Source organism: Pithys albifrons, chromosome 18, assembly GCF_047495875.1.
Source record: "Pithys albifrons albifrons isolate INPA30051 chromosome 18, PitAlb_v1, whole genome shotgun sequence".
Taxonomy (NCBI): domain Eukaryota; kingdom Metazoa; phylum Chordata; class Aves; order Passeriformes; family Thamnophilidae; genus Pithys; species Pithys albifrons.
The window spans coordinates 4,210,396-4,224,943 of record NC_092475.1 but is presented as its reverse complement, the minus strand read 5'-3'; the positions used below and the strand labels follow the sequence as shown (position 1 = coordinate 4,224,943).

At 51.3% G+C, this 14,548-nt stretch overlaps 1 protein-coding gene across 3 annotated transcripts in view; it reads right to left on the bottom strand.

Annotated features, from left to right (window-relative positions):
* The window catches only part of LAMA5 (laminin subunit alpha 5), an 87,250-nt gene that overhangs the window by 16,989 nt on the left and 55,713 nt on the right, over positions 1-14,548 (bottom strand). For 2 of the 3 annotated variants that reach the window (XM_071572979.1, XM_071572981.1), the window contains 22 exons: positions 14,434-14,533; positions 14,074-14,230; positions 12,275-12,413; positions 9,381-9,523; positions 9,181-9,287; positions 8,312-8,465; positions 7,816-7,976; positions 7,174-7,282; positions 6,556-6,653; positions 5,841-6,042; positions 5,335-5,461; positions 5,011-5,150; positions 4,117-4,232; positions 3,636-3,847; positions 3,217-3,421; positions 2,923-3,067; positions 2,256-2,396; positions 1,724-1,888; positions 1,455-1,556; positions 1,286-1,369; positions 809-1,039; positions 161-274 (listed from right to left, as the gene is read on the bottom strand). In XM_071572979.1, the coding sequence (XP_071429080.1) occupies positions 161-274; positions 809-1,039; positions 1,286-1,369; positions 1,455-1,556; positions 1,724-1,888; positions 2,256-2,396; positions 2,923-3,067; positions 3,217-3,421; positions 3,636-3,847; positions 4,117-4,232; positions 5,011-5,150; positions 5,335-5,461; positions 5,841-6,042; positions 6,556-6,653; positions 7,174-7,282; positions 7,816-7,976; positions 8,312-8,465; positions 9,181-9,287; positions 9,381-9,523; positions 12,275-12,413; positions 14,074-14,230; positions 14,434-14,533 (3,152 nt within the window). Of the gene's footprint in view, positions 1-160; positions 275-808; positions 1,040-1,285; positions 1,370-1,454; positions 1,557-1,723; positions 1,889-2,255; positions 2,397-2,922; positions 3,068-3,216; positions 3,422-3,635; positions 3,848-4,116; positions 4,233-5,010; positions 5,151-5,334; positions 5,462-5,840; positions 6,043-6,555; positions 6,654-7,173; positions 7,283-7,815; positions 7,977-8,311; positions 8,466-9,180; positions 9,288-9,380; positions 9,524-11,857; positions 11,988-12,274; positions 12,414-14,073; positions 14,231-14,433; positions 14,534-14,548 lie in introns of all 3 variants that reach the window. The other variant, XM_071572980.1, reaches the window with a different exon arrangement.

Below are 14,548 nucleotides of genomic sequence, written 5' to 3'. Positions count from 1 at the left end.
ACTGCCTTCCACCCTAAACTGACCCTGAGCAGGACAGGCCCTTAAATGGCATGCACAGTGAATGCTCCTAAGCATTCACTAAGGCAGGATCCTGCCAGCTCAGCTAGTATGTGAAGACCTCCTAACTCCAAAATATCAAGCTGCTTCTCTGTTTACTTACAAGGCATATCCCAGAGCCTGGCAGGCACTGATCTGAGTGGCCATTGCAATGGCAGGGGATGCATTTTCCCAGAAAGAGCCCCTTGGTGTCCCTGTAGTAACCTGGAGCACATTCCTGAGAGACAGAAAAAGCCAGAGATGTGAAAAACAGCTTGATACCTTTGGGAGAAGAAAAGACACTGATTTAATTTCCATGACAGAATTCCCACAGGGTTGTACTGACAGAGAAGAGATTAAAAGCAACGATGAAGACTTTTCATAGCAGCTTCTTCGGGCTTCTCATCACCAGGAGATAACTGGCCAGACAGAAGGACCTATTCCAAGGTACTGCAGGCACATAATTTTGGTCTGCAGCACCTGAACCATGCCCCTTCCAGGAAGATGCAGCTATTGCACCTTTCCCTGATGCACTGTACTGTTGTGGGAGGGGAGCCTGGGAGATGTTACTTCCTTTGGAACAACCCAAGCTGTAATTTCAACTGAAGCCCTCAGGAGTCAGCTTGGAGGCTGGCATCTTGGCACCACTTGTTTGCACGAACATCCAAACCCCACAGCTGCCACTCACACCAAGCACAAGGGGTGGCTGAGACCCAAAACGTCCCTGTTTGACTCCCCTCTGACTGGAACAGCATATCTACGTCCCCCTCACCTGGCAGGAGTCTCCCTGGTAGTTAGCTGGGCAGAAGCACAGCTCAACGTTGCTGGCACGGACACCCGTAGCTGTGTTTGTTGCCATCTCCAGGACCACGCGGCGCAGGGACACGGAAGAAGAGAGCTGGGAGAAGAGTGCCCGGATCTGCAGCTGTTCCAGGTTTGCCAGCACCATCATGAGCTCCTCTCTGGACACAGGGTTGTGTGTCTCTGTGTGCCTGAAGTTACCCTGGTGGAAGAAGACCTGACATTACTGGCAGGAAGCACAGGCACCTGAACATTCAGCCCAGCTTCCATATCCCTGCTGCTGAGATCTCCCCCTTCTGCACGGATGAAACAGCCCTGATCCTTTACAGGCATTTTTGCTGCCAACAGGCAGCACCTAAAATGCTAAGCTCAAAGCAGTTGTCCCTATGTCTACAAGCCAGTCTTGATCTACCAGTGGAATCTGAGCACTTGGTGTGTGCAAACTCACCTCCACCAGCTGCAGCCGACCTTCATGCACCTCCCCTGGGGATGGGTAGGTGCCTTCCAGAAACATGATGCTCATCTGGTTTCCCTGGGAAAAGCAAGGAAGGAGTCAGTCATCATCTCATCCTGCTCCTGCATTAGCAGGGAGCACCAGGGAATTTCTCAGGCTGCACCTTCAGGATCACATCCGGGCGGGACTCCATGGGAATGAACACGTCACCTCTCCGCGGGTTGGAATGCAGCTCATAGCGCAGATGTCCTCCATAGGAGGAAACCTGAGGGAGAGAAAATCCCATGTGTTGCTGCAAGTCCACATCACTGAGACAAGACAGAGCTGTCAGTGTTCAACAGGAACATGAGCAATGCCTGCAATGTCAGAGGGAATGCTGATGGCACATGTGTTGGTGAGGTCTGGGTGGTCCAGTCACTATCATGTTCTTACCTGGTCCCCAAGGTAGGAGCTGGGTGCAACCCAGTAGAGCTCCTGGTAAGCATCTGGGAGGTTCTTGAGGTCAGCAATGATGAGCTGTTCCCGCAGGCTCAGAGTCGTTGGCACTTCCTGGCGGTCGCTGCTCAACAAGAGCCATCCACTGTTCATGTCGACAAACTGTGAGGAAAGAGAAACTGTGGATCTTCTAGTGGAGTTACAGAAAGTATTCAGGTGTTGATGCTCCAGAAGAACAAGTTCCAGAGCAGTGGAAAGGGGGATGACAGGTTCACACCCCACATGCATCCTGGTGAAGCCACTGGAAAGCTGAGCATCACCCTTGCCTCCCACCCAGCACAGTCCCCCTGCACCTTGACTGGAGAACCCAGAGATGAGGAAAAGAGACTGAAAGAAGGAGATGGGCATAGGGAGACAAAGATAAACCTCCTCACAGTGTATCTTTCAGAGAGGGAGGACTAATGCAGGACAGAGACCTGAGGGCAGCAGGGAGCCAGGTGGACAGGCAATGTGGTCCCTGCCCCCTCACCTCAGCTCGGTGCTTCTCAGCACTGCGGCAGCGATCGGTTGCACCAAAGCAGAAACACTTGGTGCAGCCCTTGGGGTTGGTGGCATCTAAAGAAAATGTCCCCAGGCGGCACTGGTCGCACCTCAGGCCCTCCACATTTTCCTGGAAGACAAGCAAAGTGCAACAGTGTCAGCAGCATCTGAAGAGGACAGGGCTGGCTGTAGCAGTGATCAGAGCCCAATGATGTGATGCTGAAAGACAGTAAGTTCCTAAACAGGTTTGCTTGCAAAGCACCCATTAAACAATAAATTTCTTGAGAGAAAGTTCCCTACAAAGAGGCTGGAATAGGCAGCTCTTCAGCAGTTTGAGTTACTCTGCTGCCATGCAGAAGCAGAAGGAGTCAATAGGGCAGATAGCTTTAACCACAACAGGTTCTGATACGGGACTGGAGCCAGACTGGTCATCTCCTCAGTGACAGCCCAAGGAGTGAGCCCTCATGGCCAGAAAAAATGGGGAGATCAGAGCTTTTCAGTGTGCTCTGAACTCATCATCCCATGGGGAAGGCTGGCTGCAGCTCAGGCACACAGTTCTCCAGCCCTGCTCCCTCCAGCATGCCAAGCACCCACAGCCCCCAAAACACCAACAAGAGCAGGAGAAAGGCACCACATGAAGGCATCAAGGGACTGACCTTGCAGTGACACTGCCCTGTGACTGGGTCGCACGTGCTTGCCTCGGTGCCAGCCTGGTGGCAGTCACACGGCCGGCACTCGGGGTAGTGGTAGTAGCCAGGGGCACAGAGGTCACACTGTCGCCCGATGATGTTGGGCTTGCACCTGGGTGGACACAAAAGCCATGCAAGGAGATTTCAGAGCTTCCCCCATCTGCATGTTTCCTCCCTGCAGCCTGCCAGTGTGTGCCATCACCCCAGCAGGGACCAGGGATGCTGCCAGACGTCCCCAGTGATGTGACAAGGCTCCCTCACCTGCACTGCCCACTGTCCACATCACAGCCTGGCTCTGTCAGATCCTGCACGCCGGGCCGGGAGCAGTTGCAGTCCTCACAGCCAATGAGGGGGTGGCAGCCGAAGGTTTGGGGCTCACAGACAACACACTCTGGCTTCAGGGTGTGAGGAGGGCAGATGCACTGTCCCGTCACTTCATCACAGAGGCGTGTCCCACAGTCACAGGCTGGAAGGGGCAGAAAAGGGCTGGGTTTGGGGGAGCAAGACCCAGGAACTCAAAAGACAGTACAGAGAATTGATGCAGAACTCAACTGGCCTGTTTGCACATAAGTAGAACCATTGCAGGACTGGAAAACAGCCATTTCTCAAACCAGCCTCAGTCCTGTAAGAGGCAAACCAGCAAGAGCTGGGAAAGCAGAACAGGAGATGGGACAACTCACGCCTGCAGTTGGGGAAGCCCCAGTATCCAGTGGCACAGCGGGAGCACTCCCGGCCGATGACGTTGGACTTGCAGGGACACTGCCCTCCGAAGGGCTCGCACTGGGTGCCTCGTGCCCCGGCCTCGTGGCACCGGCACGGCTGGGCCCCGTTGTTGTAGAAGAGGGACAGAGAGATGGCAGAGTCACGGCAGAACCTTGATGATGTGCTGGGGCTGCAGGGCAAGGCAGGAGGAGTCACTGTGCTGCACATCTCCCCACAGCCTTCCCATCACCCCAACATCCAGTAGGACTTCCCACAGCAATGGGTGCTGAGTTAGCGGGAGGGACACGGAGATACCCCAAATCACTTGTTTGGTGAATAGATATGTAAAGCCTTAACCAGCCCCCTCTCCTGCCCCACACGAAGAGAACACGGTTTTGCTCCCTGAGGTGGGTGCAGCCTGGGGACTGCAGAAAGGGCACCCAATGCCAACGGTCTCACTTGATGTAGAAGCTGTTGATGCCACAGCTGCTGATGAAATCATAGGACTTGTCCAGGGGTTCCTCCTGCAGATACTGAGAGCTGTAGCTGTCCTCAGGCACCACAAGGATGTAATCCTGCAAAGCAAGGGCAAGCTGGGTGAGCCAGGATCTCAGCTGAGACAGATCGATGCTGTCCAAAATGACTCTGAAGTCCAAATGCCCCCTTAACCTCTCATCCTTTGCTGGGACAGAACATAAAACACAAAGTGCCCAAGCACTGCAAAGATCAGGGGTCACCTCCATCAGGGGTTTATCCATCAGAAATCTAATGCTTCATGTGATGAGTGGTGCAAATTCACTGGAGTAAAACCAGGTAGAACACCCCCAAAGGGTAGCACTGGCTGTGCCTCAGCAAGGAGGCAGTCACTGTCATCTTAAATCTCTTTGATATGAAGGCACCTGGATTCCAATTCTGCCTTTCAGCCATTTATCCAAAGTTTGGTAAAATTTCTAATCCTGTGGCTTAAGGACAAGGGCTACCTGCTCCCATGATGAGACCTGTCTGAATAAGCAATGCCATGCAGGTGTAAAATCCTGCTAGGGCAGGAGTAAGGCTTATTCTGGATTATCATAAACTAAGCATGCAAAGTAAGTGCTTCAATTTCAGCATTGTTTTGCTATCAAAACCAGGCTGTGAAGGACAACTGCCACATAAAGGGGCTGTCTCTGTGAATTCTACTCTGAATTCTAAACCACTGAAGTTGGAGACTGCAATTTTCTAGGGTAGTTCAGAGACTGAGTGATGGTGGGAAACATTCCTGCAGTCACACAGTGACAAAAATTACAGGAAAAACTCCAGCCCTGCTGAAGCCTGGTCCAGCATGCCATGGGAGCTTCCTGGAGAGAGGCTCACCAGCCACAGCTGCTTGCCTTCTGGCACGCGAACAACCACAGTCAGGTCGTTATCAGTAACATCCAGGACAATCTGGTCCTCAGAAACAACCAGGCTCCGGCACCCGTATCCATGTGGGCAGAAATTCGCATTGGTTTGACCTAAAAGACAACAAATGTATTGGTTTCACATTTCCCTTGGAGTCCCCATCACACCCCTCTACAGTCTGGAAAGGATGAGTCAGTCTTTCTCCATCTTTATGATCCCCAAAGAACCCGCAGTTACCCAGTTATCCTCTGGCACGAAAAGCTTTCAGCAGCTTCCCCAGGTCCTTGCCCTTCTCACCTTGCCAGATGCGCCCACCATTGATCAGCACTTCCACAGGGAAGGTGGGATGGTTGGGCTGGTAGTAGTGCAGGATGAAAGCATAGCGTCCCAGGGTCTGGATCTGGCTGTTGAACACCACTGCAGCCTGGCCCAAAACAGAAGAACATACACAAAAATCCAGGTCTGATGCCTGTACTCACAGCTGGGATATTTTCTAATTATTGCACAAATTTGTGCTCTTATTGCACAACTGTAAGGTCTTGAGAATTTGGTGAATCACACTGCTACTAAATACCACCTGCAAAGCTTTTTCTGGAATCCAAGGGAACCAAGCAGGGCTGGATGGAGCCAAGACAGGTGAGTCCATGGGAATTACAGGTTCAGGGATAAGTTTAAAGTGCATGTTAAATTCTGAAAATGCTAATTGACAGAGCTACTTGATAGATAAGGAAAATTTCGCCCTGGTTGACTGGTCCAATGTCACAGCACCTGCAAACCAGCCTAACCCACCCCTGTGTCAATACCTGTGGGGATTGCAGGAGGATGAGCTCTGCAGTGGGATCCATCGCTGTGGGAGGACGAGGAGCAGGCTCCACTGGGACCCCAGATGGAGCCACATGAACAGACTGAGCCAGGGGAACATCAGGGGAAATGGGCAGAACCTGGGCACCCTCCAAAATTATTGACTGAGAAAGCTTCAGGAACCTTGAGGGGACACAGGAGCTGCTGCAAAACAAGGAGCAAACAGGATGTAAAGATCTCTGACAAGAAAAGAGAGAGGCTCTGGGGTCCTGGGAGGAGAAGCATGCCCTGTAACTCCTGGTGGTTTACAAAGTGTGTTTGCAGAGGGAGAGCTTGTTACCAGAACCCCTGGAGCTCTGGCACATGGGCTCAGGCAGGAAGAACAGGAATCTGGCACTGGCTAATTCCTCTGCAACATTTATTCAAAGCAATGTCAAAAATTTGGATGCAGTGAGTACCTTGCTGTATGTGAGCAAGCAGAGGAATGCCTGTTTGGGATAACACTTTAGAGTCTGCCCCAGGAGGCAGTGTGGTGCTCAGATAAGGGACCAGCAGCCTGACTTCCAGTCTGTACTCCAAAGCTGCCTGCTCAGTGGACACAGGCAAGGAGCTTCACCTCAGACAGAGATTTCTTTCTGCTGTGTCAAGAACTTAGAAGACTCGAAATCAGACGGAAGCAAATTGCCCCATTCATGGCAAAACCAGCAGGACTCTTACCTGTTGGATAAGAATGTGCCATGGACACTGATGCAGTGCACCTTTGGCTCAATGAGCTCCATGGTGAACTGTGCAGCAGGGATGAGGTACACTTTGTGCTGCCACGAGAGAGAGAGAGAGAGAGAGAGAGAGAGAGAGAGAGAGAGATATACCTGGTTACATGACAGGCTCTGCCACTGGAGCCCACAGCAGTTCCTGTGCCCATCAGGTGCCAGGCTGACCAACCAAGCACTCATCAGACACTTCAGCTAATGCACAGCAGGTCACACCTCTGTTTATTGGCCCTTCTTCTTTGGCACAAGCTCCAAGGCATTTAGGAACTCTACATATTTATGGGATTCTTCTATCCTTGGCTAAGCAACTGTGAATGCCTTCAAGATAAAAGAGCTCCCTCTGCAAGAGCAGTTCCTTCCCCCCATCTTGCCCCCAATCCCAGTCCCATGATCTACTACGAAACACCCCACTGACCACATTCTCCACCTTGGGCTGGCCATGACACAGGCTAAGATTCAGTATCCAGTCCAAACAGGAGTAGAAAATTCTTCTAGAGGCTGGATACCACTCCTGCCTCTCCTCCTTGTCACTGGGTGACAGAGCTGCCCTTGCAGGGAGCCTTACCAGGAAGAAGTCAGCCAGATCAGAGGTGAAGCGAATGGTGGCCTCCGAGGTAAGTTCAAAAGTTGCCATCCGGCTCTGGGAATCTACAGCAATCCCTCGGCACAGGAAACTGTAAAGAGAAACACAGATTTTGAAGCCAGCCATGAGCAGTCATGAGACCCATTTCTTGTCTTGCCAGCTATATGTCCTGAAGGGATTTACACAATGTCCCTGGAAACCTTTTGATGTTTTTAACTGGCAAGTCATAAGAGTGAAGTTTCCCAAGGACACCCCAGACATTTGTTTCCTACTGCAAAGGTTGCTGTCTGAAGTCAGACAGGGTTTGACCTGTCTCCAACAAACCTGCCTGCAGGTCATTCCCTAAGTCAAGGTCCTTACCAGTGTATCCAGTTGTAAATGGATGCAAACAGATTAGTTCCTGGCTGAGGTGTTAGAGGATTATGTTGGCACAGGAATACAATTACAGTGAATAGGCAGGCACCAAAATCTGTGTCCAGCTAGAATGAGTTTGGACACACACAGCTTAGATGGACAACACTGAGGCATTACTTTGTTCATGTGAGAAACCAGAAGAAGTTCAACTGGGGGGTCCTTGCCATGCCAGAGGACTGAACCCTTTCCCCCTCTCAGAGGCGACCATACCTGTAGACACATGGGTAGAAGGTGAAGGTGCCCTGCTGCATGGCTGAGTGTGGTGAGCTCACGGCAATGCCCACCGTCTGCAGGGCGTTGGTGTTGGCGTACTCCACTACCAGCACGTATTTCCCAGGCTGGGCAACAGGCAGGGACAGCTGCACTTCCACCTGGAGGACAGACAAATTATCTGAGGGAGGGTCTTCTGTCCCACTCCCCACAGGGAGTGTGTGCAGGATGCTACAAACCTTCTCTGCAGCTAAGGGGACAACAGGGCAACTCTTATCAAGTCCTTGCAAGGCCTTTGCATGTGAGACTGTTTTTGGTGCCTTGCACAGAGCACGCAAGCACACAGCTGCAAGGCTGATGGGGCAACAATGGGGTGCACACAGGTGCAAAGCCTTTCTGGTAACCTACCCAGGTGCAGATAAAGCACCAGACAGTGGGGGCAGAGGGGTGAGTGCTGCAGTGTTCATACAAGGGATGAAACAGAAGTGCTACTCACATCACTGCCACTGCAGGTGGCCATCCAGGGGTGGGAGGGGGTGAGCTGCTCCGTGGGGCACAGCCTGGGGAGCCGGTTGTCCATCCTGCACACGGCATCCACCCCTGACACTGCAGGGAAGCCATTCATGGACAGGTATTTATACAAGAGGCAGCTGAAAACACAGAATAAAAAATAGTGAACTACTAATGTTGCATCATGATTGTAAGACTCAAGAGCACCCATGCAGCCTGGTCTTGGCCAGGTTTCAAAAGGCTTTGGACTATCAGAAGGGCCAAGGAGCACCTCTGGTTAGTGGTGCAGGAGAGTGTGTAATACAGGACTTGTGAGAGCAGTAACAACAAAAACCTTCTCTCCTTGCACTGTGCTTTATCTTGCAGACCATCACTATAGTGGAGGGGACAACTGGTGGCCAGAGCCCAACCAGTCTTCTTGCCAAAATGGACAGATAGTCCGGGCAAGCAGATGCACTGAGATGCTCCCAGCACTTCTAGACTCTGTCTATTCATTTTAAATAGTCCAGCAACACCTAACTCATTGCAGCCATTTTCCAGGACTATTGACTGACATGCAAACTGGAACTGGGAACCCAGCTTAGCAGAGGTGGCCTATGGTCTGTCTTACTGGCAGAGCTGACCCTCCAAGGTCCAGGAGAACACACAGACTGACTGTGCCATGGATGAGGGTATCTGTGTGTTGGTTTTCTGGGCCAGTGCAGGTTCCACAAGCTTTAAAATCCCAGCAATGTGCTCTACTAAGCATTTTTATTGCATCCAGACCCTCATAGGGTATGGACTGTATATTCCTTAACCTGAAGCCAAGAAGAACTGAGTAGGTCCCCCACAGCACAAAGATGTGGAGATCCTTACTTCTGGGTGGCTTGTTCAGGGGCTGGTTGGTAAGTACACGGCTCTGTGACCTTTAGCTGCAGGATTGGTGCTTCATAGTATGAGCTGGGTAGCAAAACCAGATAGTCCTAAAAGGAGAGACAGGAGAGTTGTTATCTTTGGGACACTTGTCCCCAGTTTGCTGGTGAAACCCCCGTGGTGGATGGATCACAGGTCCTTACCAGCAGCACACCCTCTGCTTCAACAACCAGAGACCAGGTGCTGGGGTTGAGTACGAAGGGCTCCCCAAAGCTGTTCTGGGGGACGGTGACAAAGGCTGGCTCCGTGCTGGGAGCAAAGACAATCTGCTTGGTCTGTTCTGTACCTGGAGCAGGAGGGATGACAGGCTATGAAGGGACTGGAATGGAAAACCTGGGGCTCCACATAGGAGGCTCTGCTCAGGGAAGCAGCTCTGTGGTGCAGTGGGGAGTCTCAGGCCCCCACTCTCTCAGCGCTGCCAGAACAGGTGCACCACAATTCCACACTGTCCTGGAACAGAGACATCCACTCTGAATCTGCTCAGGAGCTTAATGGGAGAAAAAAAAAAATCATTGCAATCCTTAATGCCTGTCCAGAGCTCCCACAGTGTGCTCGGCATCCCCAGACTGCAAAGCATGGAGTATTGCATGCCAATGAGCATTCTGCAAACTAGAAAAGGAAAGAACTCATCTGTGAAGAATTTATTGTGAGACAGACAAAAAGAATTGCTCAGATGCAGTTTTCCTTAGGGATATTCTGACTTCAGCCAGATACCTGTCTTATGGTAAACTCTCAGAGCCCCAAGCTGTACTGGTGTCTTCCTGCTCACCAGCCACAAACTCTGCACCAAGATTCAGACATTACTTTTAACTGACAGGACAGAATGGGTTTAAGGCTTGATCCTGCTGCTGTTGAACAGCTCCTTGGCTCAGCTGACAGTCCCACAACCTTTGAATTCACTAAACTTGGATGCAACAATGGTACAGCACCTAGAAGCAGACTGTCTGCCTGCCCAGCAGCCTCAAGAGCGTTTCTGAAGAGCACAGGTGAGAGGCATTCACTGAGAATGGCCGCACTGCAAGCAAATGAGAAGGAAGTGGGGAACAGGACAAACTGACTATCCTGGTGTCGTATGTGGACATCAAAGCACAAAGCAGAGGGCCAGAAGCTAAAGCAAGGGCTTGTGTGCTACTGCTGGGATGGGTAACCACTTCCCATGTGTGCCAGCTCTGTGACATGCCTGGCATCAGCTGAGGCTGAGCCCTTCCTTTCCCAGATGGGAAACAGAAGTGAGGATGCAAGGAATGAAGAGATTTCCCCAAACAGGCAGTGGGGTTGATTTCTTGACAAGCTGAAGTTTCACATTCCTCTGAGATGATACCCAGCTCAAACTGAAGTGGCTTCTGATGGGATGAGAGAAACCAGGCTGCAAATCTTAGACTTGGAAAAGCCTTCCCTTCTTGCAAGCCACATCTTCTGATTTATCTTCTCCCCAGGCTGCTCGTGCTTTACCATGTGAAGCCCATTCCACCTGGGCAGAGGGTGGCTGAGCATTTCTGGAGCCTTCCAAGAATGATGCCCTCTCAGATCCCGTTGTTGATGAGCCATCTTGCTTGTCTTCAGCACCAGAAGAATCAAGTGTTGCTTCTGTACATGGACAGAAGCACATTATAGGGAAAACAAGCTCTGCTGCTGTATAACAAATTAAATATGTCCTGACCTTTGGTGGGAACCTAATGCATGACCATGGCTCATGCTTCCCTTTTCTTTCTTCTGCATGACTGGCCATAAAAATTTTTTTAAAAAGCAGAAAAATAGTATCTTGGCATTTCGAACCTTGCATATCACATCAAGGGCAGAACACCTTCTATGTCAACTCAAGACAGAGGATTGAACTTCACACACTGATAAATTGGGGTTTTGCTGTTGACAGACTTGTGCATGGTCTGGAGGAAGAGCTTCAGCAGGACAATGTGGCTGTGGCACCCAAAGGGGTAAAATCAACCAGCCAACCACTCACTCAGGTTCTGTCTCCATGCAGTCTTGCTCATGTCATTTTCCAGAATATTTGTTCTCCAGGTTTCTAAGCTTGTTGTTCAGACATCTTTTTGGTGTCTCTTCTTCTCCAGCAGCCCATGGCTTGACAAGACAGTGCACCACAGAGCAATGCCTGTATTACATGTGCAATTCCACACCACTTCCAAATCTCACACCATGTGTGAAGCCTTCAGCCTGGTTTATGAGAAGTGCATGGTAAGGGAAGGACTGACACATAAGGGCACCTGCTAAATAAAACGACATTCAGCTGTCAAAGTTTGGATCCACTTCCCAGCACTTGGCCCATTCTGGTTTTGGAGAAACTCAGCTCAGTTCTGCCTGGGGCATTGGGGTGATCTTGTCCCATGCTGGAAAGGTTGTATGGAATTGTGCAATAGTCTTATCTCCCACTAGCCTGATTAATCTCCATCCTCAGTGCACAGCCCCAGGGTAGGGCCCAGCTTGCTGCTGCTTTGTTAAATAAAAGGGGCTGCAAACTCAAATCAGCCTTTCAATTGGGAGGGCAGGACTAATGGGTAAAGCCATATGGAAGCGTCTTCTGGAAAGGATGATGCAGAAGGTTGCCTGGAATGGGAAGGAGGTGGCGATGGCACAGGGGAGCAGAGCAGTCTGGGATCCTTACCTCTCCTTCGTGGCTGATAAGCTGTAATTTTGCCATACACAGTGGCCCCTCCTGAATTAATATACCTCAGGATGACATGGAACAGATAGAGCTCTGCCTCCTTCACGTCTACAGTGACTCTGATTTTATTCTGCAAAAAGCAAAAGAGCACACGGGGCACACATCACTGGGGGCCAGCTCCTGATGGCCCAACCGCTCTGCGGGAGGACCTGACCCGCCTGCCTACCTGCCTACCTGCCTGCCTCTCTTCCCCCTCCCTCACCATCCCATGGCACGGCTCTGGCCAGCCACTTGGGATGGGCACACCTGGGATGGGCACACTTGGGATGGGCACACCTGGGGCAGGAGAAGGGGTAGAGGAGAATTGTCGCAGCATGGGATGCTCTGAGTTAGTCTAGAAGTGAAAAATGCACTTACAGTTGCCACAAACATTAAACTTTCCTTCCTCAACGACCGAGACCCTCCCTTCCACACTGGCGGGCCCCCGGCTGACGTAGCGGAAGACGAGGCGGAAGAGGTCGGGGGAGGTCACATTGAGAGTCACCACTACCTTGGGCTGGTGGGAGAGAGAAAGGGGAGAGAAGCAGAGCACACCTTCAATTACCTCCACCGCCCACACTGCCAGCCCAAGCGCAGCCGCTCGGCTCTGCTCCCAAAGCAACATGCCACAGTGCAAGGAGACAAGCACATGACCAGTCATGGCACAGGCACATCATGACACTGTCCGCTTTTGGGGACCAGCCACTGAAGGAGCAACCTGTCTGTGGAAAGGGGTGGAAAGTCTCTGACCACACCTGGAAGATGCTGTGGCACAGCAGGGCAGTTCAGTTATCCTGGTGCACATGCCACGATAAGTGAAAAGTACGAAGTTCTTGCTTTTGTTATCAGCATGTTGCTTTTGGGCTTAGTGTGCCATAACCAGTCAGCAGGTACTAAATGCTGAAGCACCTGCCCTTGTGTTTATGAGGCTCTGTCCAAATACCTACAGAAGAGGCTGGGAACTGAGTTGGTGCCTTGTCCTTGGGAACGTGCAGTGCTAAGGGCTAGTGGGACTAATGGACTGTGGCACTGATGGTGATTCAGCCCTTTGCTTGCCTGGATGCTGTTTGGCAAGACCCCAGTTAAGGAGATGCTTAAGTTTGACCCATTTCAAAGCAATCTAAGCTTAAATAACCTCCTGCCTAGAGGGCAAAGCTGGGGTCTGCCCAGGGAGACTTCTAATGGAGACTGTGTGTTCTTCAAAGATCCATTTGCACACCACCTTCCCACTTGGAGAGCAAACTGGGATGACCTTGATGAGAACAAACTACAGGTGAGACCTGCCAGCAGAAAGCCATGTGCCAGCCCTTCCATTGAGGCCTATTCCTAGCTCAAATGCCAACACTGGATGCAACACTAAAGCCATGAGTTTGAGCATGATCTCCATCCTTAAGCTTTAGGGATAGGATTTTCTCAAGGGAGCCTACAGTGCATCCTTAGCTCCTACCTACCAATTCAATGCAAAATGGTCCCTGTTTTTATTTTACCTAAGCATGAAAAAGTGAAGAAACTGAAAGTATCAGAGTAAGGAGCATCTTACATGGGGCAAGACTGTCAGAGAATCACTGCCCTGCATCCCATCCCCAAACACACACACTTCTGCAGGGGCCATGCAGAACAATCCACCAAGGAGAAAAAAGGGTCAACAGATCAAATAGCTTCACTTCTAGGGCTTACACAACTCCAGATTAGCACAAACCATCACTACAGCAAACCAGCTAACAGCAAGGGCAGAGGCTGAAGGGTAACAGGATGCCCAAGCTGAACATGGAAGCTAAGATGGAGATAACTTATTTTTGGAAAAGGGAGGAAAGGTTATGCAGAGAGTTATAGGAAAGAGCAGTCAGACAAAGAGTAACAAGGAAATCAAGAGAGAGTGTTTATAGACACCCCTGTAAGTAATCACCAGGCTACCACCTTTGTCTAAATGGATTAGGACGTCACGGGATTCCCAATATAGGATCTTTCCCCTCATCAGTCTATGCCACCCCCAGTGCTACAGGAAATATCTGCATAAACAGGCTATATATACACTGTGTTGTTTATGTTGGCCATCATGTAACTTTGGGGGGGTTAGAAGCACTTGGGGTGAAAGATGTGTGCCAAAGGCACATCAGTCCTCCACCGGCCACATCCTCCCCCGGGGGAGCCGGGCTGGGATGCAGACACAGGCCTACCTGGATGGAGGACATCTGGGCATATCCTCGCCAGCTGAAGCCCTCGAACTCCAAGGGGTTGTAGCCGAAGCGCACGGCCCGGCCAGAGGGTGTGGTGCCTTCTTCCAGCTCAAATTTGAAGTGGTGAAGGTCAGGGAAATAATGGTCCCGTGCAGGTCTGGGGGGGAGAGAGAGAGAGCACTGTTACCTACTGAGCTACCTGGAGGGAGAGGCAAGAGGACACCTCTGCCAGGCACGTGACTGGTGTGGCACCAGCCCAGGCAACAAGGTCATCAGCCCTGTGGTGGCAGATGACACCATCCATAAGGGAATGAATGGGAAGCAGAGCACTCCAAGGTGCATCTCCTGCTGGCAGCTTACTGGGTGCAGGTGGGACCGCGTGTGCTCTGCCGGCAGCGACACGCTCCGCTCCGCTCCTCGCAGGATGGCCCCAAGGACCCGCCAACGTCGCACCGGCAGCCTGTGGGCAGGAAGA